Source organism: Macrotis lagotis, chromosome 1 (assembly GCF_037893015.1).
Source record: "Macrotis lagotis isolate mMagLag1 chromosome 1, bilby.v1.9.chrom.fasta, whole genome shotgun sequence".
Taxonomy (NCBI): domain Eukaryota; kingdom Metazoa; phylum Chordata; class Mammalia; order Peramelemorphia; family Peramelidae; genus Macrotis; species Macrotis lagotis.
This window is the reverse complement of record NC_133658.1, coordinates 332,865,218-332,892,385: the sequence shown is the minus strand read 5'-3', so window position 1 is coordinate 332,892,385 and position 27,168 is coordinate 332,865,218. Positions and strand designations below refer to the sequence as shown.

General features: G+C 35.1%; 1 protein-coding gene across 1 annotated transcript in view; it reads right to left on the bottom strand.

Annotated features, from left to right (window-relative positions):
* Positions 1-4,704: 4,704 nt before the first annotated feature.
* MEGF9 (multiple EGF like domains 9) overlaps positions 4,705-27,168 on the bottom strand; it is a 124,524-nt gene continuing 102,060 nt past the window's right edge. The window contains exons 3-6 of the mRNA XM_074211714.1: positions 26,116-26,255; positions 14,768-14,911; positions 11,765-12,034; positions 4,705-9,690 (exon numbers count right to left, since the gene is read on the bottom strand). Of these exons, the coding sequence (XP_074067815.1) occupies positions 9,239-9,690; positions 11,765-12,034; positions 14,768-14,911; positions 26,116-26,255 (1,006 nt within the window). The 3' untranslated portion in view covers positions 4,705-9,238. The remainder of the gene's footprint in view (positions 9,691-11,764; positions 12,035-14,767; positions 14,912-26,115; positions 26,256-27,168) is intronic.

Sequence of the window (27,168 nt, the reverse complement as noted above, 5' to 3'; positions counted from 1 at the left end):
TATAAATGATTGGACTCTAGAGAAGCACGGAATGAATTACAGGATCTGATATAAGTGAAGGGAACTGAACCAAGAGAACAATGTACACATTAACAACAACATTGTGAGATGATCAACTTTGATGGAAGCAGCTCCTCTCAGAAGTTCAGAGAGCTAGGATAACTTCATTAGACCAGCTATGGACAATGTTATCTCCATCCAGAGGAAGAAAAACAAAACACAACAAAAAAAATACAAATAAAAAAAACAGTCCTTCAGAATCTGATGAACACTTTATAAAAATTATCTCTAATGTATTGCTTTCCCTTAATCCTAATTCCTCACACTGAAAATGACTAATCTATAAACTTGTTTATCAAAAATATGTATGCACAATTTTTATTTTAGGGTTTTTACAAGGCAATGGGGTTAATGGCCTGCCCAAGGCCACACAGCTAGGTAATTATTAAGTGTTTGAGGCTGGATTTGAACTCAGGCACTCCTGACTCCAGGGCCAGTGCTCTATCCACTGTGCCACCTAGCCATTCCTGTATGCACAATGTTAACCTGACTATTCACTGCTGAGAGGAGGGGGTGGGAAGGGAGGGTGGAAGGAAATTTTCTAACTTAAAAATATACATATGCATATGGATGAATGTTAAAAAAATAAAATAGATGAACTTTTGGGAAAAAATCTCTCATGTCTAATCCCTTTTGTACATGCACATAGCTAAACCAAATTTATATTTCATCTTTTCCCCAGAACTAAAATTGGCTTCTCTTTTACAAATCTTATTCCAATCCATCCTTCACACAACTGCCAAATCAATATTCTTTTTTTTTGAGCAATAATAATGGACAGATTTTACTTGGCAAATGATCAGTAATATTGGTAAGATCAGATGAAAAAGTGGAAATTTACCAATTAGTATATAGGCAAGCTATGTTTGGGTCCTATGGGTTGTTACTAACTATTCCTGAGACCTTAGGCAAATCCTATCTTAGTTTATTATTCTTAAAAATGAAAATGAAGACTAAAACGAAGACTAAAGTATTAGTCTCCCAACATTTTGATCATGCAGGTCAAGTGTAAGTGTCAGTACATGTTTAGGTGATTCTGAACTTGTGATTTCATGGGTCAAGGAAACTCCCTCTACTAATGGGAATTTGCAATGTTTCTAGAACTTGCTGTCATGGATAACTGATGGAGATAGTGAGAAGCCAAGTAATTTGAGGTGATCCAGTCATTGAATTAGAAATGGTATTTGAATTCAGGTCCTCTGATTGAGGACAACTCTCTCCACTAAGTCATGCTTCCTCTCAGTAAGGTTTTTGGTTTAATTTATTTAAAATAATGCAAAGACTATATTTTATCTGATTGAGCAGGTTTAAATTTTTAAGAGTTCCTGTAGCCAAGGAATATATAATTAGTTCAAGATGTTCTAATTTTTAAAAGAAAGACTCTACAATAAAATGGATTCTACATGTACCTGAAAAGGTTACAACACTACCACTGTTTCCAAAGAAGCCCCATGTTTGAATTGATTCCCTGGATACCAAGAAAATGCCAAAACAATCTCATATTCTTAATGGCAAAACAAAACATATCGAAATTTTACTTGACCTTATGAATTGGTTCCTGACTTTCTCTGGACTTCAATATCTTGATTCATCTAACAAACTGATATTCTTAAGTATACAATCATCAAATAGGAAAATTTGACAAAAGATTAAAATGGTAAATGTTATAATGGTAATAATAGACCAAAGGATCTGTACATACCTCTCTCTCTCTCTCTCTCTCTCTCTCTCTCTCTATATATATATATATGTATACACATAAAGATTCATATTACACATATGTATATAGGTATACATACCTATGTATACATGTATGTGTATGTAACATTGAGTTGAATGATATATACATAACTTTTGCACATAAACATATGTACATATATACTTTTTCAGTATCATACCAAGCTACTTTCCAGGATGGTTGGAACTATTCATTCCTCTGATAGTGCCAGGGTTCCTGACTGCTGTCCCTCAAATATTTACCAATTTCATCATTTACCATATTTACATATTTGATTGGTATAAGGTAAAACTTGATTTGTTTTGATTTGGAGTCTTCTTTCATATGACAATTCATAGTTTCTTATACTTTCTCTTTTGAAACTGCCTATTCATAGATTTTTGCTAATTATATATGTATATAAATATATATGTATATATATCTTGGTCATATATTTGAATCACTTTTTAAATATTAAATATCAGATCTTTATCAGAGTTAAATTGTAATGATCTTTTCCCATTGAGTTTTTTCTTATTGCATTTTGTTGATGCAAAAGCTTTTTAATTTTATATAATCAAATCTTTAATATTTTGTTACCTATTTTTAATGAATTTTCTCCATAAACGTGCCTCCCTCTTCTTTCTAATTTTTGTGTATTATGTGAAATATTACTTTTATGTTAAGGTCACTTAACTTGTAGTTTATGTTGATATATGATATAAATGCTCATTATACACTACTTTCTGCCAAACTCTTCCTCTTTTTCCATATTGATTTTATATTACTTTCCACCCTCATTTATATTCCAGCCATACTAGCCTACCTGTTCCCTAGACAGGTATTCTATGGTCTCACTCACTTTTTTTAACTCTTTTGCAATCTGGCTTTTGACTTCATCATTCAAGTGAAAACCATTTCCAGGGTTCCCAATAATCTCTTTCTTAAATGTTAAATCCATTTGACCTATTCTCAACCCTCACCCTTCTTGATGTCTGCAGCATTTGACCACCTTTTTCCTCCTGATTACTATGCCTCCCTGGGTTTTCGTGAGTTTATGATACTTCCCACTCTTGGTTCTCCTACCTCTTAAGCTTCTCTTTCTCAGTCTCCTTTCCTAGATCATCTATGTCCCCTCAAGTGTCCCACCTATGGGAATAAGTCCCAATTAATCCTGGGTCTTCACTTCTCTCTCTTTATTCATTCAGTGACTTCAATTCCCATGTGTTCAGTTATAAGTAGGAAGCAGAGTACTACCAGATCAAATTTCAGATTCAACATGTTCAAAACAGAATTTATCTTTCCCTCTAAACCCTCCCCCTTTCCATTTAAAGTCATTTGCCAACTAGCTCATCTACCTCTCCTGACTTATTTTTGCATTACTGAATTTCACAAATGATGTCCAACCAAACCAGTTCACTTGCCAGCACAACCATGACCTTCTGTCCCTTGCCTTTGTGTAGGGCTGACCCCCATTGCATTCTCTCCCCACTTTCACTGTTAGAATTTTTAGCTTGAGGATTTAATTTATTCATTATCTTTATATTCATAGCACCTAATGCAGTGCCTGATATATGGTAGGCCCTTGAAAAATGTTTGATTCACAATCCTATGGGAAGTCATTCCCAACTCCCTAGCTGTTAGTGATTGCTCTTCAGTTTCCTGCTTTTACTTATCAGGATAAACTTATTCCAGTGGAAAGTTCTTGATCAAAAGGATTTTTGAATTTTGCTTTGTTTTTGTATGTCCAGTGCAGAGTATATCTATTTTTTTTTTTGCAAGGCAAATGGGGTTAAGTGGTTTGCCCAAGGCCACATGGCTAGGTATTTATTAGGTGTCTGAGGCCAGATTTGAACTCAGGTACTACTGATTCCAGGGCCAGTGCTCTATCTACTGTGCCACCTAGCCACCCCCAGAGTATATCTTGTATATATCAAGCACTCAATATTGTTGCATTGAGTCAGTCCCAGAATGATACAGAAGGCATATAGATGAGTAAAGACGTTGTTTTGTTCTTGTCAGAAGTGCAGTGGTCACTCACCTGATCCCAAGATAGACTGTCACAACTTCTGTTTTGTTTTGTTTTTTCCTGGGTATCTTTGCTCTTCCTTAGGAAGCCTGGTGGTCATTTGTTCTTGGAGGATTACCATATCCTACTAGACTCAATGAAGATGGACATTAGCTTTAGCCCTATTGCAGCTCAAATAACACCTGAACTAGGTATGCCTGAACTTATTTTTGTTTTGTTAAAAATGTAAATTATTTTAATCCTTTACTCAATCAAATTCTCTTCTATAGGCTCATTATATGTGGGTAGAGCTGATCCTGCATTTTTGGATGCTGTATCAACTTTGCCAGATCCTACTTAAAACTGGAAAGGTTTCATGTGTAGGCCCAGTGAAAAACTATTATTTCTGTTTTCTAAGTCCCAACCTAAGTCAGAGAATCATCATCTGATTAGTTACCACTAGAGTAATGTTTTGGCCACAGAAACTCTTTAAGACCATCTAAGAAACCATACAATAGAAGGCTTGAGTTGTATCAAGAAAGGATCACTGATAAAATCACAAATATTCTTTACGTATTCTTTTTTTGGGGGCAAGGCAGTAGGGTCACACAGCTGGGTAATTATTAAGTGTCTGAGGCTGGATTTGATTCTCCTGACTCCAGGGCCGGTGCTCTATCCACTGCATCACCTAGTTGCCCCATAAGTATTCTTATGTTTATATTAAAATGTTAACAGCTCATTTTTAGGTTTTTATTTGGAACTTCACTTCATTTTGTTGTTATTAAATTTATAATCATAAATTTATAATATAAAATTCAATTTTATAATAAATTTTACAAAAACAAAAAACTTGTTTTTATGGTTTGAGAGATTGAATACTAAGTATGCTAATATTCTCTAAATGATTTATGTGAAATCCAGTTTTATTTAAATTATACACACATATGTGAAAGCCCAAAACATTCATGTTACATGAAAACCAATTGACTCCCTGACAGGGGGACTTAATATATTAAAGTACATTTTTTTGTCTAGAGCTAAAAAAGAAAAGGCAAAGAGCCAATATACAATAGGTACAAATTATATACATTTATTTTTAATCATTTTAAATAACACTCTCGTATAAATTCTTTCATATATTCAAATCATACACATTTTTAGAAATTTATTTTGAAGCTAGTACAGTAAATGTGTGAGACATCTTTGTAAATCTGCATTAGGATTTTAGTGAGATAAAGAGAACTTTGTTCGTCACTTCAGAGAGACATATATCACAATAGGTTGATTGGATGACTAGCAGAGTTCTTGTGCCTTAAAATCAAATTTAGTTTTAAATCATTAAGTTTGACTTAGATCTGGGACCTGGCTTCATGTCTTTTCATTGCTATGTTATTTAATATGTATAAGTTTGACTTGTAGCTGATGGAATAAAGATGATACATTATAACAGCTTTAGAAAACACTTCATTCAACCACTGATACCTTATTGATCAAAGACTTTTGGTCCCTAGGATATCATTTGGTTCTTTCAGACAAGTTCCTATTAATTAAAATGGCTCTTGCTTTTCCCCTGGGCAGACACCAGCTAATATCCAGGGTGGACTTTCAACCCTGCAAGTAACCGTCCTATCAATCTACCTCCACCTCCTTCCAACTCCAAAGATCAACCATCTCTCCATTTACAAAGGATTTTTGGGAGGCTTATCAGGCTTTCTTTTCTGCCTCTGGACTATTTTCACCTTTCTGCCCATCTAAAATGTCTTTTAGAATTTTTCCATGATTGGTCAGTTTTATTTTCTTAATGCACACGAACCAGATGATGCTTGTTGTACAGTGGCAAATAATTCAAATTATGATATATGTTCCATAATAAAGAACTATCTTCCTTAAGGGATTGGAATATAAATCAACATATATCCTAGAAGTACCCACACTTCTACCTCTACCTCTACAGACCCAAATTAACTGTCCTATAGGGTTAATTTCAATTCAAGATGCAAAGCAAGGGCCACTGCTTTAGGTCCCTGACTAAGAAAAAGAATCCTAGACAGAATTGGAATTTCCTAAGATTTTTGAGGCCAGAAATAGTGGGCACAGTAGACTTTATGTGGTATGATTTAAAGTCCCCAATCCAAAAACCTTTCCCTTCTATATCCACTATGCTCATTTAAAATACAAACATGTTTGTGAGTAACATATTGAGTCCCTAAGACAATGGAATGAATTTCATCAATGAATGAATTCTTTGGGAGTAGAAAAAGCCAGTGGTTGGAGATTACTAGATATTTGGGAATCAAAATATTTAAATTAGAGAACAAAGAAAGGATAAATGATATTTAGTTTATATCTGCATATAGTAAAATTGATTTATTTACCAATTTTGAATACACCTGACCCCATAAGGGAATTACTTCCTGAAATGATGACAGAGGTGGCAGGGATGAAGTCATCACCCAGTAGCAGTCAGCATCTGCTTTTTTCCCCAATCAAATTCACATAAGGGAGCTTTGTTTTATTTATTGATACAGTAATTTCTAAAGATTTCTATTATTTGGATTCTTCTAATCATAGGGTTTTCCAAATCATGTTCACTATCCTATAGTTTAAAGATCTTTTCCCTTTTAAGAGTTTGATGATGTTCAGAGAAGTCATATTCATTTGTTAGTTTATCAAATTATAAATTCTATGACTTTTAAAAAATTGTTGCTTGCACACTATTGCAGGTATTTTAATTGATTATTACAACAAAAAATAATTTCTAAGACCAAGGCTAGGGGATACTAAAACATTGAAAAATATTTCATTGACTGGAGTTATACACAAGTTGGTGTGAGTATAAGGGGAAATAGGAGAAATAGTTGATAAGTACATTCAATTGTTTACCAGTCTTTCTAAGGGCTTTATTCTGGTATCCACAAGTGAATAAATGTCATTACTGCCAGGATCAAACTTTTACAAGTCTAAAGTTCACCTTGTTTCCAAACTGTTTGCAAACACAATGAATTCCTCCCATGGCTATTTTGTTTTAATAAAACATAAGCTGGCAAGGTGGAAATCTTATTAATAATGTAAATAGAATCAACATTAGTTTCAATGGAGTTCAACCACAGACTGGAGCTCATCAATGGCATATTCCTTTAAAATAATGCAAAATCCTTACAGATGGCTTCACCTGTCTTTGCAATTTCCTCCTATTTCTTTTGGTCATGACTGAATGTAGAAATTGACCATCTGTGCTCTCCCAAGTCAAGGATATTAGGCCCCAAGCAGTAACCAGACTAGATACCAAATAAAACACCAGCAAAGTCAAGGGAATGACCTGGGAGATCATCTACAGAGTGGTATTTTAGTGCTAGATTTGAACTAATCTTTAACTCTCATCTCAGAGAAATAACTCCACTTGAATTCCTTCTTTTGCCATACTGTTCATTCCATATTGCTTTTTGATATCAGTACTCAGAATTATAGAATTCAAGGCCTAGAAGGGACCTTAGAGATTATTAGGGATAGCTGAATCGTCTTATTTTCTAGATAAGGAAATTCAGATTCACAGATGTTTAGTGATTTAGCTATATCATACAGCTAACAACAGAGCAGGAACTAGGATGCAGATCTTCCGACTCTTAGTTCAAGACTTTTTCTAATGTACCCTGTTGCCGCTTCCTTGACCTTTCAATATTTCTTTTAAAAAAATCAGCTTGATTAATGGTTTTAACCTTGTCCAAATGGCGACATCAAGATTTTGCTTTTTTGTAATATGCTTTGAAACCTGGTTTTCAAAGATGCATTACATTTTTGAGTGGAGACAGTGCTTAGACACCTTGCTACATAGCTACTTCATACATGTAGTTGTGTGTGAAGAAGGGATGGACCAACATATGCTCTAATTAGTGAGCACTTTATATCCCTCCAGGCTCAAACCCCCGAATCCCTTACTATGCAGCATGAGGAGAAAGTCTAAGAAAATTGGACAACTTGTTACATGTCATTATAAGCAGATCAAAATGGCCCAACATTTGAGTAAGAACTATTTTTTTGAGAAGAGGGGATCAAAATATAGATATTTTACAGAAAGGAAGCGTAGGGGCTGTCCCTGGTAATATGACAAGAACCTTTCATTTCTTTTGAAGTGAGGAATTCCCTTTTCCTTCAAAAGACTGCCATTTCCATCCAGGAGACCACTAGCAAAATGAAATTTATATATTAACTACCATTTTACATTCATCCACATGATGTAAAATTAGATGTTTACAAAGAGTAAGATAATATCTCCTTAATGAGAAATGACAAGATTTTGCAATCCAAAGTAGCCCTTGACTTCAGAATCTACTGAACCTTATTTCTTGACTATATTTAACTATTCACATCCTTTTAAAGTCAAAAAATCAGTAATTCTAAGGCTGCATTGCAGGAAGGAGGGACTGAAGGGTGAGAAGATAATAGAAAAGAAATGCTCAACCTCTAAAAAATTGCCCATGACATTCATAGAGGAACTTAAAATGATCGATATTCACTAGAGTCCCAGCTCCAGCAATATTGCCATCTATTTTACAGTATTTTAACTGATTCTTGTATTTTCTTTTTTTACAATGCCACTAACTTCTGCTGTACAAATAAATTCTAGATGATAAAATATGACATGATTTTTTTTTTTTTACAAATAGTTACAAATGCAATGTTGATAAGATATGCTACATTATCTATATACACATTGTTTCTAGGAAGGCTGGGACATTGACAACAAACTGAGACCCTGAGGGGACCATCAGCTTCCTCATAGTGGATACTGCTTCTTTCTCTCTTCCAGCCCAAGAATCTCACCCTGCACTTATATCACTAGGTGATAATTCAGTAAGGAGAAGCTTTCCAAGAATCTCCTTAGAATTCATTTGTCCCCAATTCCAGAAACAATAGAGAACTGCTTATTGCAATGCTTGTGGCTCATCAGTTTTATCATTGAAATCTCTCAGAAGAATAAAATGGAGATCAATCCCTGCCCCACCTTGAAAAGAAATGTGTATTAGGAATGTATATGAAGACTTCCAACAGTCCTTTTCCTCCTAAACAAATATCATCATCTTGTGGCAGACTGTATGGTGGATACTAGCTTCCCCAGGAGCTTCTCAGGAAGTTGGATATGAGATTCACTACAGAGTTTGGTCTTGCTACACACTCCTGCATGGCTGGTACAAAAATATATTTTGCTTCAAGTCCTCAACAACAATGAATTCTATGGATCTTCTTGGGGAAATGAAGGATGACAGGTTGAAGGCATTATAAATTTTTACCTGAAATTTTGGGATGCACTAACATCTTTATCTTTGTTTTTACAGCAAGCAAGGCCAGGTTCTGCACCCTGGCACCACTGCTGCTACTGTTGCTGCTGCTGCTGCTGCTGCTCCCTTCAATAAGCATTGTAGCTTTAGAGGAATTTGGTTCACTCTATTTAGGTCTTAAGCTTTGTAGTTATGCATGGGAGTTGTGAGTGTTAGTTGTCCATTAGGAGCCACCTCATTGCCATCATCTTCCAATAAACCTGACACGTCAGCATTGGGAATGCTGTCATGGTAACTGCTGAAGCTGATATTATCCTCTTTCAGTTCAATGGTCCAAAAGGGGGCATTGAGTTTTCGGTTTTGATATTCCCTGTATGTGTACACAGCCCCTACAAATCCCATGAGCAGGACTACCACAATGATGATGACTGTCAAAATAATGATGTTGAATTGAGTCCAAGATACATCAGCTAATGCTGAGGTGCTGTTTTCAGAAGATCCTATTGAAAAGATAGGCTGCAGAGTGGTGAGGATAAATGTACTATTTGCAACCGTAGTGGGTGGTGATGTAGACAAAGTGGCATTAGAAACCAAAGTGGTAGACCCCTCAGTTGTAGTAGCAATAATTTCTGAAAATAAAGATAGAAAATGAACAATAACACAGCATCATCAAGTTTTTGAGAAAACCATAAAAGACCTCTACAAAAGATTTTAAAATAAAGAATGTCAAGCTATAGATGAGCAGATCTTGAGATCTTAGGGGGCATACAGGTCAACTCTTGTTTAGTAAATGAAGAAACAGAATCAGCAAGGTTAAATCACTTGACTGATATTACACTACTAGAATTTGAACCTAGGGTATCATGACTACAGGCTACTGCTCTTTCAAAACACTCTATAAAAGTGTTCTTATTAATGTACTACCATTAAAAAGGGAAAAAAATAAATATCTTGATAAGAATGAAGGCCTAGAAACCTAGGATAATGAGTGCTATTATATGAGAAGCTAGTATCTAGTGTATAAATATAGTCATCTTAAAATCTTCAGGAGAATTCCATAATAAGTATCTTTCAAGTTCCCCTTTGGTGGATTAATATAAATTCTTCCAAGTCAAATAATATGTCATCATGGAGACCTAAAGCCTACATTAAGGTAGGAAAATGGGAATGCATTTATATAGAATTCTATGGTATGCTAACATACCCAGAGTTTTTTACAAAGGCAATACAGCATAGTAGGACTGGATTTAAGTCTCAGACCTGCCACTTATTAACTGCATAATATCATTTCAGTTTTGAGCCTCTGTATCATCATATATGAGATGGAGATGATATTTGTACTATTTACCTCAGAGACACTAATAAAATGATATATTAGAAATGAAAGTATTTTATAATCAAATTATGTAAATATGGGCTAGTAATCATATAATGCATTGAGCATCCTGACAGTGTCTTTCTCAAGACATTATGCCATCCATCAATTTATCTAAATCCTTTGTGACTTTATTTTTATTTTTTATATGCAAAAAAATCTTATTATGTGATAATTTATTTTGAACAGCAAAATGCATCATGCTCTCCCATCTCTACAGTTAAGAAAACAGTACAGTGTAGAGACAAAACTGGACTTAAAACTAGAACAACTAGGTTTGGGTTATAGCAGTTCCACTTACTAACCATGTTGCTTAGGTCAAATCATCTAAATTAATTTAAATCTCAGTTTCTTTTTCCATAAAATGGGGATAATAATTACTGGCACTAGATAACTTTCATTCTATGATTCTCAATCTCCACATCTGCATAAGTGAGTAAGCAGGAACTTGCTAAACTGTTACTTAAATATGGAAGGCTATTATTTTAATTATAATAAAAATCATTGGTGATAATGACAAGAACTATAAGACAGATCCTAAAAGATCTCTAAGCTATTAGTTTAGTGTTCTATCAAACTATAGTTCAACTTGGAAAGATCTGATGATTGCTGGATGTAGTATGAAACTATAGAGAACAAAAGACGCATATAGAGGATATCCCAATTATTAATATGGAAACAATACAAACCAAATGGGAGAGTGAAAACCACACATGACTACCTGGGTCCCAAGACAGGACTCAAATTTTACAATAGAGATTTAGGAGTGGTGCAAGCAAATTAGAAAGGAGGGAGATTTCCCTGAGCAATAATCTGACAAAATCCACTTTTGGAATGCATGAACATAGAAATATGAACAGATCATTTTGCTGCTGCCAATGCTTAGACAAGTATTTAGTAAATGGAAACAAAATTTTTCCACCTTGGAAATAGCAATCAATGATGCACCTATTTTTAGGATCTCCTCTTGCTTTAAAAGAAAGTCATAGTCATTGAAATTTTTTAGAGACTTTCTGAGGTCTAATTCTTTAATTTTTATTTCCCATACTACTCTTCAAATAATTGTGCGTGTGTGTGTGTGTGTGTGTGTGTGTGTGTGTGTGTGTGTGTGATATTCAGACGTCAAAACTATAGAATAAAATTTTGTAGAAGCACTGCTCAAATTGAGGCAAAGGAGTAGGAAGGGACACTGATGGTAGAAATGAGGAAGAGTGTTCTTGGGGTTAGAGAGGATCTATGGTTGATTTTTCAATGAACAAAGCTAAGTGGGTTCTTCCTAAAGGTGATGCTAGGGGGCTTTAAATGTATATTTTTAGGGGAGGGTTTACCTTTCTTGATACAGTTTCCTTTGAAGTCTCTGACATAGCCTTCCCAGCAGTTTTCACAGTGAAAACCAGTTGTATTGTGGAGACAGTCAATGCATTCACCACTCTCTGGCTTGCAGATCTTCGGAGTTTTAATAGAGTCCACGTGACCACCACACTCACATTTTAAACAGATGCTGTCTGAGTTGTAATAGCCATTTTCACAGGCATTGCAGTTTGGACCTGTATAACCCTCTTTGCATTGATCACATTTAGGCACCAACTCCCCTGAATCTGAAAGAGACAAAATATCAACCTGCTTAATGTAGACCTAAAAATAACAAAAATATTGTTAATACTGAAAAAGTTTTTTTTAACCAATTCCTTGTACTTCTTATTCTAATAACAAAATATATAATATAGTGCAAAATTAATAATATCAGTATTAATTATAATACACATGAATTCTAAAACAGTTTTGTCAATAAATGGTTATGTGATTAGACAATTGATCCCCTTTTTTGGTTGCAAATTTTCAGAATCACGGTTTGAAGTTTGAAAGAATCTCAGCACCTAAGCTGTCATAAAAGGAGTCCCACTCTCATGTAGTCATCAATCCTCTGTGTGGTACTAAGGAGGTTAACAGAACCTCCTCCAAAGGTCAAGCCGGTTACACTTCTGGACCAATTGTTTAGGGAGTTCTTATTGACATCAATCTAAATTTACCTCTTAGCAACTTCTACCCACTGTTTTTGGTTATTCCCTCTGAAGGCAAATAAAACAATGGTAATCTCTCTTCTTCCAGATTCCTTCACATCTTTGAAGAAAGCTTTAGTCCCACCCTATCCCTGAACCTGGCTAAGTATGACCAGTTCCTTCAATTGATCTTATGACACAGACTTAAGGCCCTTCACTATCTAGATTGGATAACTGCACTCTTTCTAACTTATCAATGTTGTTCTTAAACTATGAAACCAGTACTCCAGATGTGATATGACCAGGAGTACTGAGAGATTATCATCTACTTCTTAGAAGTCATGCCACCTTGGTTCTGCTACATCCTAGCTTTGCAACCTTGTAATGCAGTGTTGTCTAATATTGCATAATAGTTTTTTTTTTAAGTTTTTGCAAGGCAGTGGGGATAAGTGACTTGCCCGTGGTCACACAGCTAGATAATTATTAAGTGTCTGAGGCTGGATTTGGACTTGGTCCTCCTGACTCCAGGGCTGGTGTTCTATCTACTGTGCCACCTAGCTGCCCCCTGCCATTAGCTTTTTTGACTACCATATGATATTATTCACAAATGATGAATTAGACTAATTGGTTTATATAGGACCTATCCATTCAGCCAAAAAACATTTAATTAAGCAATGACACAAAGACATTGGCACTTTACAACATTCTAGGTTCTGAAGCTCCTTCAATTTCAAACTTTCTTTGCTGTAAGTTTCCTTCCAAATCAAACATTTTTAGGATTCAATTATTCTACTAGCTATCTGGCTTCCAGGGAGTATGAGGAAGAAAACTAGGTAATCTATTTCAGTAGGAAAGGAATGAAATATGCTCAGAAAGGGAGTCTGAATAATAGCTACATATCAGAGGTACCTAATTAATTTTTAGACCTCATAGATATGATAAAGAAGGACTTATAACAATAGTCAACAGAATTATGATTGACTCCACAAACCATCTGGAGACAGCTTATATTGAATTATATTTGGCAAACTGCCTGTTCCTACTTGGTAATATGATAAAGGTTTCAAAACTTAAAGGTAACTGACAATGTGTAGATGAATTCATGTAAAATGACTGAGATAGAATTCTGTAGTTTACTTTGACATAATAAAGAAATTAGGAAGGCTAGAACAAGTCAGAGAAATGCTTCCAAGGTACAGCTCTGACCCAGGAATCATTAGCCATCTTGTAAGATTAATGATATAATATCCATAGCAGTGTGAAAATAACAACCAAATAAATACATGTCTAGATAAAACCATCCTGTTAAAGCAAGTTAAAGATTATATGAAATTTGTATTAATTATTCTAATTATATTATATATAATTATAATAGAAATTAATAATTATAACATCTACGCTAATTTTGATTTCTGAATTTTTTCATAGTATTTTAGAAACAGAATAGTACACACCTTAAGAGGCTATTTATTCTATTCCTTTTATTTGGAAGTTAAAGAAATTACAGTGGTAAAGTGATTGGCTATACAGGCAGAAGAGGTAAAACCAGACCCAATACAAGAACTTTGGATCCAAAACTCAGCACTTTTTCTCCTGTCTTGGGCCAGTTTCGATATGGACTGATAAAGGAGTTTAATTTATCACCTAATAGTTAAATTAGTTGGTTTTGTAAGTTGGGTATATTACAATATCTGACTTGATTTTCTTAATTGTACCCTAAGAGGATTGTCATCAAAGACCTCTTCCTTTTCCATGTGATATTAAAAAACAGAAGGCTGGAGCTGGAAGGTGCTTCCCAGATTATTCAGTTTATCCCCCTAACTTGTCCAGGGTTGCAACTAGGAAGATGCAGAACCAACAAAGGAAACTATTTACGTTTTTTCTTTTTCTTTTTCTTTAAAGTTTTTGCAAGGCAATGGGGTTAAGTAGCTTGCCCAAGGCTACAGAGCTAGGTAATTATTAAGTGTCTGAGGCTGGATTTGAACCCAGGTACTCCTGACTCCAGGGCCGGTGCTTTATCCACTATGCCACCTAGCCCCGCCCCCACTTACTTTCTTATGAAATGATCTTGTAACTGTAAAGAGCTTTGAAAATACTATATATATAAATATGTACACACATACACATTCCATCTTACTTGATATTCACAATTACCTTGTAAAAGTATTGTTGGGGCAAATTCCTTAACATCAAGGACACTGACTAATTTCTCATTCCCACCAGCAATACCTAGCACACAATAATTCAGTTAATGGTTTCTACTGTAAATGTTAACTGAATATCATAAACGTTAAACCTGTCTAGAATGTAGGTTTTATGGGAAAATCTCACGTAAAAAACAGCTGCCAGTAGATGTCACTGCTGAGCAAGGGCATCGAAGACATTTGTGAAAGGCAGTGGGACTTTTATAGAAACCATCTTTGCAATCTTCACAGTGGTCCCCTTTGCTGTTTCCTTGGCAGTTCAAACAGGTACCTGAAAGAAATTATTTAAACATGTTTAGAGGTGTAGGGATCTCTTATTTATTTTACTCAAGGTAAAACTTAGCAATTCAACTGAACAAATATTTATTAAATGCCTGCTACTTGCCAATAATGTGTTATGTCATGAGGATGGGACAAATACTATTTATATAGTACTTGGATTACATAATTAGTAAATGTATAAGACCAGATCTGAATTCAGGTCATTCTGATTCTAGACCCATTCATTGTACCAAAGGAAAGCTAAATAATCCTTAGCCTTAAGCAACTTAGTTCTACTGTGATGGGGATCTAAAGTGAAAGAGCATGTACACAGATGAAAGGATCATGTAATTATAGGTGATAAATGTATACAGAATAATTCTGGGTTGGAAAAAGCTGACAAAAGGGATCAGTTAAGGGCTTTTGGAGGAAGTTTCAGGCAGTGACAAGGGAGAATGGATAGGTATGATTGACAGCCTAGGCAATAGCTTGGAGAAAAGAGATAGAACTGGTCAATATGTTTTAGGGAAAGAACTTGAATATAGGGTTGCTTATCTATAAAAATGATGTTTACTTACTCTGTTCTAAAGTTTTTGAAAAATAGCTAGAAATGCCTGCTGATTAGTGTTAGATTTTAATTCTAAATAGCACTTAATCTTAACTTTCAAATTTTTCTGTTCTTTGAATAAGGAGTGCACATTACCTTATATAGATTTATTTACTGCCTATGGTTGGGGTGGAGGAGGGGCAAGATGAGTTAGGAGAGACAGGTGATTAAAGCCATAGGTATAAATTCTGAAGAGGTCCTTTTTGAGGAAGGAAGAGGGGAGAAGCTTCTTTTCCCCTGAAGAATGATTGTACTATCTTCTCCCCATTTTTGAATTCCCCTTTCCCCATTAAAAAAAATGCAGTGAAATAGTTATAAGAAAATGCATCCAGGGGAGGCTAGGTGATGCAGTGAACAGAGCACCAGCCCTGGAGTTAGGAGTACCTGAGTTCAAATATGACCTCAGACACTTAATAATGAACTAGCTGTGTGGCCTTGGGCAAGTCACTTAACCCCATTGTCTTGCAAAAACCTAAAAAAAATGCATCCATTATGAGAAGCTGCTGGGCTATAAATCCTTATCTGGCAAAAACCCAAAGGCTACTGGGACTCAATGAGCTACTGGGAGAGGTTTCTATGACATCCCAGTAATTTTATCATACTTTTCTCAGCCCTGTCTAGAATTAGTCAAGCCCTTAAAAAAACAATCCACAGAATATTAAGCCCAAAAGGACTTTAGAAATTATATAGTATTCAATCCCATCCTCATCTTTATTTAGATGGAGGGGGGAAACTGAGAATAGGAGGAGGGAGGGAATCCACTCAAATTTACACAATTAGTTGTGAAAGTTCACAATTAAAATGCAGATTTCCCAATTCCTAATCCAACGCAGCAACTAGTATATCAGGACTGACAATTTCTCTAGTTTTGTAAGGCTTATAAAACTACTTTTGCAATATTCACAATAATCTGAGTGTTGATACATGAATTTATTTTCTGTATATTACAGTTGAGAAAATTCTGAGTCACTCAGGTAAGAAATATCAGAGTTTAGACTTAAACCTTCTGATTCCAAGTCCAGAGTTCTTTCTATTTAAACTACCTAGTACTTGTAATAAAATTTCCTTGGTGGGGAGGGAAGAAGTATCCAAGTAATTCAAGTATTCATTAACAGTCTAGTCCTTCAAGAGTCAATTGGCAGCAGAATCATATTTTATATTAAAAACATATATTGCCCCATAATAGATGTCTGACTTGAATGGCATATGGAAATTAATCAGGTTTAAAGTTACAAAAGTTGCTTTGTTTATGTGCTGACTTGCTAATAATTTGTATGTGGACCCCAGAGTCTTTGCAAATATTACAATTTTATTTAATAAATTCATTCATTTCAAAATGTTATGAAGAGTTTCCTAGAACAAACAATATCATACTGCTGTTCTATTTTCACTATCCCTAATGCTTTACAATCAGAAATCCATAAAAAATATGTCCTGGAAACTTAGAAATGAAATGCAGTGAAATGTGATAGTCAGAACTTAAAACCCAAGATATATAGGGAAATGATGTCTATTAAAGGGTGTACATTTGTAAAGGCTTTGCTTTTTTAGTTGTTTTTTGGTCCAGGCTCACAATTCATGGATGTGGGGAACTCTTTCCATCAGTGCATGATATTTTGCATCCTATACTCATACAGAGTTTTCAGAGGCACTGAGAGATTCAGTGATTTTTCAGGGGTATATAACCAGTATGTACCAGCAGCAGAACTATCTACATTACCCAGCTATTTCTTTTTGTAGTGGTATATTTTTTTTAAATTGTGCACTATGAATAAGTTTTATATTCTATCTGCAAAAAATGTACTATAAGACCATTCATGAGAAGAGAATATTCTTTAGCATACTAAATTAGAAGATATTAAAAGTTAGGATAGTTAATTGTTAAATAATCATAACTTTATAATAGAAAAAAATTTCATGGCAAAAATAGATGTATTTTCCTTAAATAGCTGAGCCATGCTATTGTGACACTCATGTCTGTCTGTCTGTTGGTCTGTCTATAATAAATGTGTCATACAAAAAAAATTCAAATACTGCAACTACTTTAACACCCAAACCCCCTTTGCCCACAAGGCATTGGAAAATAATAGTGTATACATAACCCTTCTTTTCATCCGCTTGGCCTTTAAAACTTGTCTTTGGTTCTGCTGAATTTTGTGCTCTGATATTCTACAAATGCTCCAAATCTCTCATTTTTCAAATTTATAGGATTATTTTTAAAAATTTCCACCTTGTAGTAGTTTGGTCACATCACTGACAGAGACATTCATCTTCATCACAATCAGGTTTTTCTGATGCTTGTATTTCTTCCTGAGTTCAGGAAGTTCAACAGAACTCAATGAGAATGAGGTCCATCACTAAGGAGTGAAAAGTCTTATCCACCACAAACATTCTAGGATTGTTTTGAGGGCACAGGCTGAGATTTGATAGTTGCCTTTAGTTTTCCTTTTTTGAATGTCAAAACAAAGTCTTTGAGCATATCAGATTCAAATTCCTCTGGTTCTATGGCATACTTTTTGGTCCCTCAGTTAGGTTATCTATGTTGATATTTTCACCACTGTTGCTAAATTCCAAGACCTTCCTTATCAGCAATGACAAAGGTGTATTTAGGGAAGTCCTTTTTGTTGTTACTGGTTAATAGTATCTGACTCTTTGTGACTCTATGAACCATAACACTTCTGACCCTTCTAGGATCCACTATCTCCTGAAGTCTGCCTAAACTCATTTTCATTGCTTCTATGACACAATCTATCCATTTTAGCCTCTGGTGTCCCCTTTTCCTTTTGCCTTCAATCAAGTCCATAGCAACTTCCAATACTGAATCACTCTATAATCAAAACTGAATTCCAAGTATAAGAGATGGCTATCAAAAGACATTTAGCATATTTCTTGACATTACTTGATGTTGTTCAAGGACCAACTAAAGGCAGGCAAAGCTGCTTCATCTCATTATTTCTGATGGCACCCCCAGTAGATTCCTGAATGTTTAAAACACTGATTTTTTATTCATACTTAGAATAAAATTTTTCTGGCTATATTACAACCAATTTTCCAAAAAAGACATTCAAACATTTTTGAAACTTTTTGTTAAAAGCATGATAGAGTTTTTTTTTTAATGCTTGTTGATTTTATTTGAGATTGCTAAATCAATGTTCTAAATATTTGAGGTCAGAGTTTAGTTAAAATGTTAGTAGTTAAAAATTGTCATAGGATCAAAGGTTCAGGTTATATGTGGTAATACCTTCACACTGGCATGAATGAAACCAGTTTCCCAACTTCCTTCAGCAATACCTTGTATCTATACTATAGATAAATTTAATTTCCAGAGCTAGACCCACTAAGTAATATTGCCTGGTATTTATTTTATCTACTCTTTCACCCTGAAACTCAATAAATAACAATAAAATGATGAACAATGAATTCAAGGAGGAGAAGAAGCAAATAAGCTAAAATAATTCCCACAATGAATTAACAGTTTCTTAGTAACCAAGAATCTTTCTGAATGCCTACTGAGTCTGCAAGATACATCTTTTAGAGGAGTAAATTTGTGCTGGAGAATTTTTCCCCTCCCACAAAAAAATTTCTTCTTAAAAGAAATATTCTTGTAGGTTTATTTTTCTGATAATGTTCTATCAATTACCAGGTTAACTCTGGTTACCTAGTGCTTATTCTTCCGCCACATTTTTTTCCTTCTTTTTTTTCTACCTATCACCTTTTTTTTCTGGTTCTTAACATTTTATTTGTTTTCCAATTATATACGATAGTAATATGTATCCATAATTTTTTGCAAGACTCTGAATTCTATAATTCCCCCCCCTTCCCTCCCTCCCCAAAGGCTGTCTGACAGTCTCTACATTGTTTCCATGCCATACATTGATGTAAATTGAATGTTATAAGAGTAAACATTAGAGTAAACATACCCGCCCCAGAAGATAGGAAACCTCAAGAAGAGAGAGAGAGAGAGAGAGAGAGAGAGAGAGAGAGAGAGAGAGAGAGAGAGAGAGAGAGAGAGAGAATGAATGTACTTTAGTCTGTGTTCAGATTTCAATGGCTCTGTCTCTGGGGTGAGTTGCTTTCTTTATCATAAGTCCACTAGAGAAGTTGCTTCAATATTTTTCCCTCAGTTGCTATTACTAGCTGTACCTCTACCCTATTTCTTCCCACTCTCATTTATTCTTTTCTCTCTCTCTCTCCTTTCATCCTGGCCCTGTCCAAAAGTGTTGCATCTGAGTACTCTCTCCCTTGATCTTCTCTCTCTTCTATCACCTATTCCCCCCTTATCTCCCCCCCTTCCCTTCCCCCCCCCATTCCCCCTCATCCAGTCCCTCTCCTCCCATCCTTCTCCAGGGCAAGACAGATTTCTTCACCCTATTAAGTGTGTATGTCATTTCCTCCCTGAGCCATTTCCAATGAGAATGAAGGCTCACTCATTCCCCCTTGCCTTCCCCGCCTCTACTCCACTGAAAAAACTTTTTTTTGACTTTTATGTGAAATCTCTTAGATTCTTCTTCATCTCCTTTTCCTTCCTCCCAGTACTTTCCCCCATTGCCCACTGACTCCATCCCTTTACCACATTATACCATTATATTCCACTCCTTCCTATGTCCTGTCTAAATATGCTCCTTCTAACAGCTCTCATAAATGAGAAAGTTCATATGAGTTATCAATATTTTCTTCCCATGCAGGAATACAAACAGTTCAACATCATCAAGTTCCTCGTAGTTAGTTCCTCTCTTCCATGCCCTCTATGGTTCACCAGAGTCCTGTACTTGGAGATCAAACTTTCTGTTCAGCTCTGGTCATCTTGTTAGGAAAGTTTGAAAGTCCCCTGTTTCATTGAAAATCCATCTTTTCCTCTGAAAGAGGATGCTCAGTTTTGCTGGGAAGTTGATTCTCAGTTGTAAACCAAGATCTTTTGCCTTCCAGAATATCTTATTCCAATCCCTATGAGCCCTTAATGTAGATGCTGCCAGATCCTGTGAAATCCTTACTATGTTGAACTGTTGGTAGTTGAATTGTCTGTTTCTGGTAGCTTTTAGAATTTTCTCTTTGATTTGGGAGTTTTGAAATTTGGCTATAATATTCCTGGAAGTTTTTCTTTTGGGATCCCTTTCAGGGGGTGACTGGTGAATTCTTTTGCTTTCTATTTTTACCCTCAGTTTCTAGGATCTCAGGGCAATTTTGCTGTATTATTTCTTGAAAAATGAAGTCTAGGCTGTTCTCTTGGTAGTGACTTTCAGGTAGTTCAATAATTTTCAAATTATTTCTTCTGGATCTGTTTTCAAGGTCAGTTGTTTTTCCAATGAGATATTTTACATTTTCTTCTAATTTTTGGCTTTATGGAAGAGTTTTATTTCTTCCTGCTTTCTTGCAAAGTCATCAGCTTCCTTTAGTTCCAATTTGCATTTGAAGGAGTTATTTTCTTCAGAGAGTTTTTTTTATCTCTTTTCCAGCTGGCTAATTCTGCTTTTTAAGGCATTCTTCTCCTCATTTGCCTTTTTGTTTTGCTTTTTTCCATTAGGCCTAAACTGGTTTTAACATATTATTTTCTTCAGTATTTTTTTGTGTATCTTTCGTCAAGCTTTTAATTTGGTTTTCATGATTTTTCACTTTCATTTCTCTGCCCAATTTTTCCTCCACCTCCCTTAATTGCTTTTCAAAGGCTTTGGGGTTTTGTTTTTGTTTTCTGGGACACCCCTCGGGGGCCTTTTTTCCTCCAAGGTCTTATGCTCTCTAGCCTGTGCTTTGATATGTAGATGACTACAGCACAGCCCTCTGCCCTAGGGCTATAAGGTGGGATCCAGCTATCTTAGTATGGAAGCCCAAACTGCAACCTGGGTCTAAGTGTAGCCAAACAGCAGAGTCCTACCCCTGGGAGAGCAGAGAAATCTCTGCAGATTTCCCTTACCATCTCTGAGGGTGCAGGCTGCTTTCTCCCGATTCTAGCTGCAGGTTCTGCAGCCGTGCTCCTCAACTCCATACTCACCCAGGTGCAGCAGAGTTCTCTCACCGCCTCTTCAAGCTGTTGCAGGTGATCTCTGGGCTGCACAGGGCTGGACTGCTCTGAGGCTTTTTTCCCAAACCCCTGTCCTGGTGAAGCACACCTTTCCCTGTGGAACTTCTAAGTTATCTTGGACTGGGAAAATGTATCATTCAGTGTTTTTGTGAGTTCTGCCCCTCTAAATTTTGGCTAGAGCCATCCTTTGTTTTTGGGGGGTTTGGGGGGGTCGGAGTTCTCGGGGGAATGCTTGCCTTCACCCCGCCATCTTGGCTCTGCCCCACTATATAATTTCAAGATGAGAAATGCCTAACTAGACAAGATTTTGGAAAATATATGGGATTTTTAGTGGATGTAAACCTCAGCAAGTCAATAGGATAACATGGCAGTCAAACAAAGTAAAGTGAACTTACATATCACTAAAAATATCTTATTTGATCTTAGGTACTACATTTTATGAATGACTATGTCAAATTGAAGCATATCCAGAGGAAGGCAACCAGGATGGAGTAAGATAATTTACTAGAAAACATATCAAGCATGGAACAACAGATGAAGAAGCTGGAAATATTTGGCCTGGAGAAAAACAAATTCAGGGAGCACATGTTGATTTTCATATGGGAATTGAATAAAATTAGTTTTTACTGATTCTAGAGACAGAATCTAATAAATTAAGAAAAACTGGACATAAGATTTTAGCTCAACACAAAGAGAAATATCCTAATAATTAAAGTGGTCTAAAAGCAGAGCCTTTAGGTGAAAGTAGGTTTAATAGCAAAATTTGGATGACTTCCATTGGATGCTATAAAACATAATCCATTGCAAGTTTAAGATCATAGATCTGAACCTATGGGGGACCTCAGAAGCTTTCTATAATCTATAGATTCCTTACCTGTAAAATGAAATAATACTTTTCATTCCAACAGAGAATAACACTAAGGACAAACTTTGAATAATTCTATAAATTGGAGTTACTGTTATTACTATAAACAACAATTTTTTTGTGTTTATATACCATTAGATGCTATCTTAACATATGGTATTCATCTTTATCTTCTTCATATTCTTATTTACTGAAGATGCTGGTCTTGTACAGTATAGTATTATTATTTTATCATCAAATATGTTGAATATTAGAATTCTGAGTATAAGTGTTCAGAATGATGAGTCTGTTCCAGGTTATTACTTGCAAAGATAAAATGGGAAATATATGTTGGCAGATAACAAAATAATTTATGATGTTTCAAAGAATCATAATATCTCAGATATTCTATTTAACCTAAATTCTCCATCTTGTCTTGTGACACCATTTTTTAAGGTATAATTAAAAAAATTATTCTTTATCAGATTTGGTCTAACATTTTAGCTAATTAATTTATACTCTGTCATTCAATGTGCTGTCTTTCCTTCCTAGGTTTGATTCTTATGAGAATTTGATAAGCATGTGTATACTTCTTTTCCCCCCTCTAAAAGTTAAATAATTAGTCCTTTAAAAAATATGGCCTTAATTCTTTTTCAGGGATCAAAATCAAACTTATTGGCCTCTAGTTGTAGAGTCAATTTTCCCCCCTTAAAAAAAATTGGGACATTATTTCCTTTTTAAGACTTCTCACATACACCATAACATTTCAGAGATGATTCACAAGAATTTCTTAATTGCATATGCCATTTTTTTCAAAATCTGGAGAGCTTTTATAACTCCTTTTCTTATTCTTCTAAATGCGAATTTTTAAATGGATTTTATATATAATCTATAATTATGACTCCAATATAACAAGATAGGTAAGATAAAAATGGAATATATGAAATTGCTATGAGTTCTTAAGAGGAAGACAGTAAAAAGGTAGGACCAAGGGTGCCACTTTCTTTCCCCTCTCCTTTTTAGTCTAAAATTGAAGGTATAGGTAAATTCTGAAATAAACAATATTTACTAATCTATCTATTGACCACAAGGGGGCAGCCACAGTACAGCAGTATTTGAAAACTACATTGAAGATGATAGGAAAATAGATTAATTTTAAGCAAAGCTAGCGAAGTTGAGAAAAGCACAAGTGTTCCTTCATCTTTACCTCTCAAAATTTCTCTGATAGGACCCCATATGCACAGTCTTCACCTGATTATTTGTAGGATAAACAAATTCCTATTTCTCTATGTATGTATGTCTGACAGTAAAAAGGAGGGAATTTTGCAAATAATTTCACATTATGATCTCTTTTGCTCATTATCTTTTTTATATTAAGTAATTATATAACCTTTTAATAATCTGTAAATGTTATTAAAAGAAAAAAAAACAACTTCTATATTCTAGTCCCTAAAAATGTTCCTAAAATTAACTTAACTTAAAATGTTCCAAAATTAAATTAACTCAATAATACATCATTCCTTACTTTACCCCTGATTACAAAATCATAGAATGTTAGAGCTTGGAGAGATTTAGAACACACACACACACACACACACACACACACACACACACACACACAGGGAGGGAGAGAGAGAGAGAGAGAGAGAGAGAGAATAAGCTTTGAACAGGGAATGTTAGTATTAGCCTATAAAATGTACATATGATATACACAATAAAAATATATAATATACACATATATAATCAGCTTTAATCTAGCTGAGAAGTATTATGCATTAATTGATTCAGATAGTTGCTTTAAAAATATACTTCCTAATAGACTATATCCTCTGTAAGAAAAATAAATGGTAAGTGCATTTTTAGAACTATGAACTATTTTAATCAATCTTTTTTTTTTTTAAGTTTTTGCAAGGCAGTGGGGTTAAGCGGCTTGCCCAAGGCCACACAGCTAGGTAATTATTAAGTGTTTCTGGCTGGATTTGAACTCAAGTACTCCTGACTCCAGGTCCAGTGCTCTATCCACTGCGCCACCTAGCCACCTAGCCACCCCCCCACCCTGTGCCATCTAGCTGTCCCTTTAATCAATCTTTTTTCCCCCTTTAATCAATCTTAATAAGGTGGAGTCTGACAAGAAAAAGGAAAGGATCATGTATATGTACTTCTATTTGTAAACTGCTTTTAAAATAAAAGCTATATATTTTCTTTCCATAATAGTTTTATGTATATTCACTAAGCCTATTCCACAATTTGACTTACAATAATGGGATACAGGGCAGTAGGTAGGGATTTAGTTAAGGGAAAAGGGTCCTCAGAAGTATTGCTTTAACCTAAAAAATGCAGACTCAGCCCTGACTCAAAGTATGTATAGCCCATGTTAACCACCCAGAAGACACTAGATAAGTATATGGTTTTAATTATATAATTTGTAATTCTTTTTTATTTTTGACAGATAGTTTTGATTAAGGAATTTTCAATTGTTTTTAGAAATACTACTATTAATCTTCATAATATTCTAGAGTAACTATATGAATTGCAATTGTTATTTTAACTAGATAACATGAAAAAAGTCAATAGAGAACAGAATCAAATTCCAGCGTTTGTTAATGTACACAGCAGATAGAGTGCTAGCTCTGAGTAAGGAAGCTCTGGGATCAAGTTCCACTTCTTGACACACACTGGCTGTGTGACCCTGGCCAAGTCACTTAATCTCTCAATGTGACCCAGGGCAAGTTCCTTTTAGTGTGACTCAGGGCAAGTCACTTCTTCTCTCAGTGCTTCTAGACAACTCTCTCTTTTTTTGTTTTGTTTTGTTTGTTTTTGCAAGGCAAATTTGAACTCAGGTCCTCCTGACTCTAGGGCAGGTACTCTATCCACTGCACCACTTAGCTGTCCCTAGACAATGCTATAAAATTATAAATTGTAGAATAGTTGCAGATTTGTATTTGTAGTTACCTAAACTAATTAAATCAGATCTATACCCCCATTCTCCTCCAATATTTAGAGGGTACTAAAAATCATAACAATGAAACAATAATAGATCAAATAACTGCTTCTACTCTTAGGGTAAAGTTAGTCTAGGAATCATGTAGGTCAAAGCTAGTAACAGCCAATTTTATTTAAGTTCCAGTAGAGATATTATAAGACATAGTCCTGGGGGTAAGCTAGGTGGTGCAGCGGATAGAGCACTGGCCCTAGAGTCAGGAGGACCTGAGTTCTAATCCAGACTCAGACACTTAATAATTGCTTACCTGTGTGACCTTGGGCAAGTCATTTAACCCCATTGTTTTAAATAAATAAAAATTTTAAAAATACCTAAAAAAAGACATAGTCCTTTCTCACTTGCTCCTCACCCTATCTTTCCATTACAATCTAGCTGAGAAGGGGCAGCTAGGTGGTGCAGTGGATAAAGCACCGGCCTTGGAGTCAGGAGTACCTGGGTTCAAATCCGGTCTCAGACACTTAATAATTACCTAGCTGTGTGGCCTTGGGCAAGCCACTTAACCCCATTTGCCTTGCAAAAACCTAAAACAAAACAAAATAATTTAGTTGAGAAGAAATATTGTAAGTGGATTCATTGGTTCAGTTATTAAGCACTTATTAAGTACAAAAGCCTATAAGTGCTCTGAATATAAATATGAACAATGCTACAGTTCTTGACCTCAAGGAACTTATAATCTAGTTGTACATAAAGCAAAAAGCAAAAGGCTAACTACTAAGATCACACCTGGGAGTGAAGACATGCTTTACCTGAAAAGGCATCACAAGTGACAGATTGATTATTGCATTGGCAGGGCAGACAGCCTTTCTCAGTGAAGCCATAATACCCATCTTGGCAGCGGTCACATTTGGAACCTCCAACACCGATTTTACACTGGCATTTCCCAGAACTGCAAAGAAAAACAGGGAAATTGAACACTGAATATCTCAAATATTTTTTAGTGCTAAACAGACCATTCCAAATAACACCACTTTTGGAAATAAATTTAAGATCATTTGGAGTAATTTTTATGAATTGGGAGTGTAAAAGACCTGTGACTAAACACATTCAGTTATTATGAGATTGATCCCAATCATTTCTGACACCTCCATCCTCTGCATTCTGGGATAGCTTAAAACGAATGTTCATGGAACACAATGTCTGCACTCTCTGGAAACATTCTTGTTTATTGTGCACTATATTCTTTATAAGTTATCATCAATGATAAAGAAATTAAAGATACATCATTTGTTAATTTTTCTATTTTACATCTGACAAGAAAGAATAAAGACAAAATATCATGTCTATTAATATCTGGTTATAAATCTCAAAAATACACCATATATAAGGGGCGGGGGGAGAGGTAAAAGATCATTAGAACATTTAATGCTAGAGTTAGAAAATTTTGAAATCTGGATTGAATATAATTAAATAAGTCATTTTTAAAAAAAGTTAACAAGTTTCAAATTAAATAGAAAGTAAAACTTAAGTACTTCAGAAGTTGGAGATGCATGAACAAAAGGAATGAGCTATCTCTTATATATACACAAGAAGATGAAGTATTTGATTCTATTATAATCAATCAGTGTGATTCTATAAATCATAAGGCTGGCTAAAAGGGATTTAGCCCAATATCTTGCCTTCAGGGAGAACAATTTAAACCACCCTAGATAGACTGATTCTACTGAGAAAAAAATCTAATATTTCCTTTGCAGTTCATCCAGTGGAACATAATCTTCACTGTCAGGTTATTAAAATAGAATCCTTTATATCTAAAATTCATCTTATTTTGTTCTGCTATCAGTAGTCATAGAGAAGTTCAT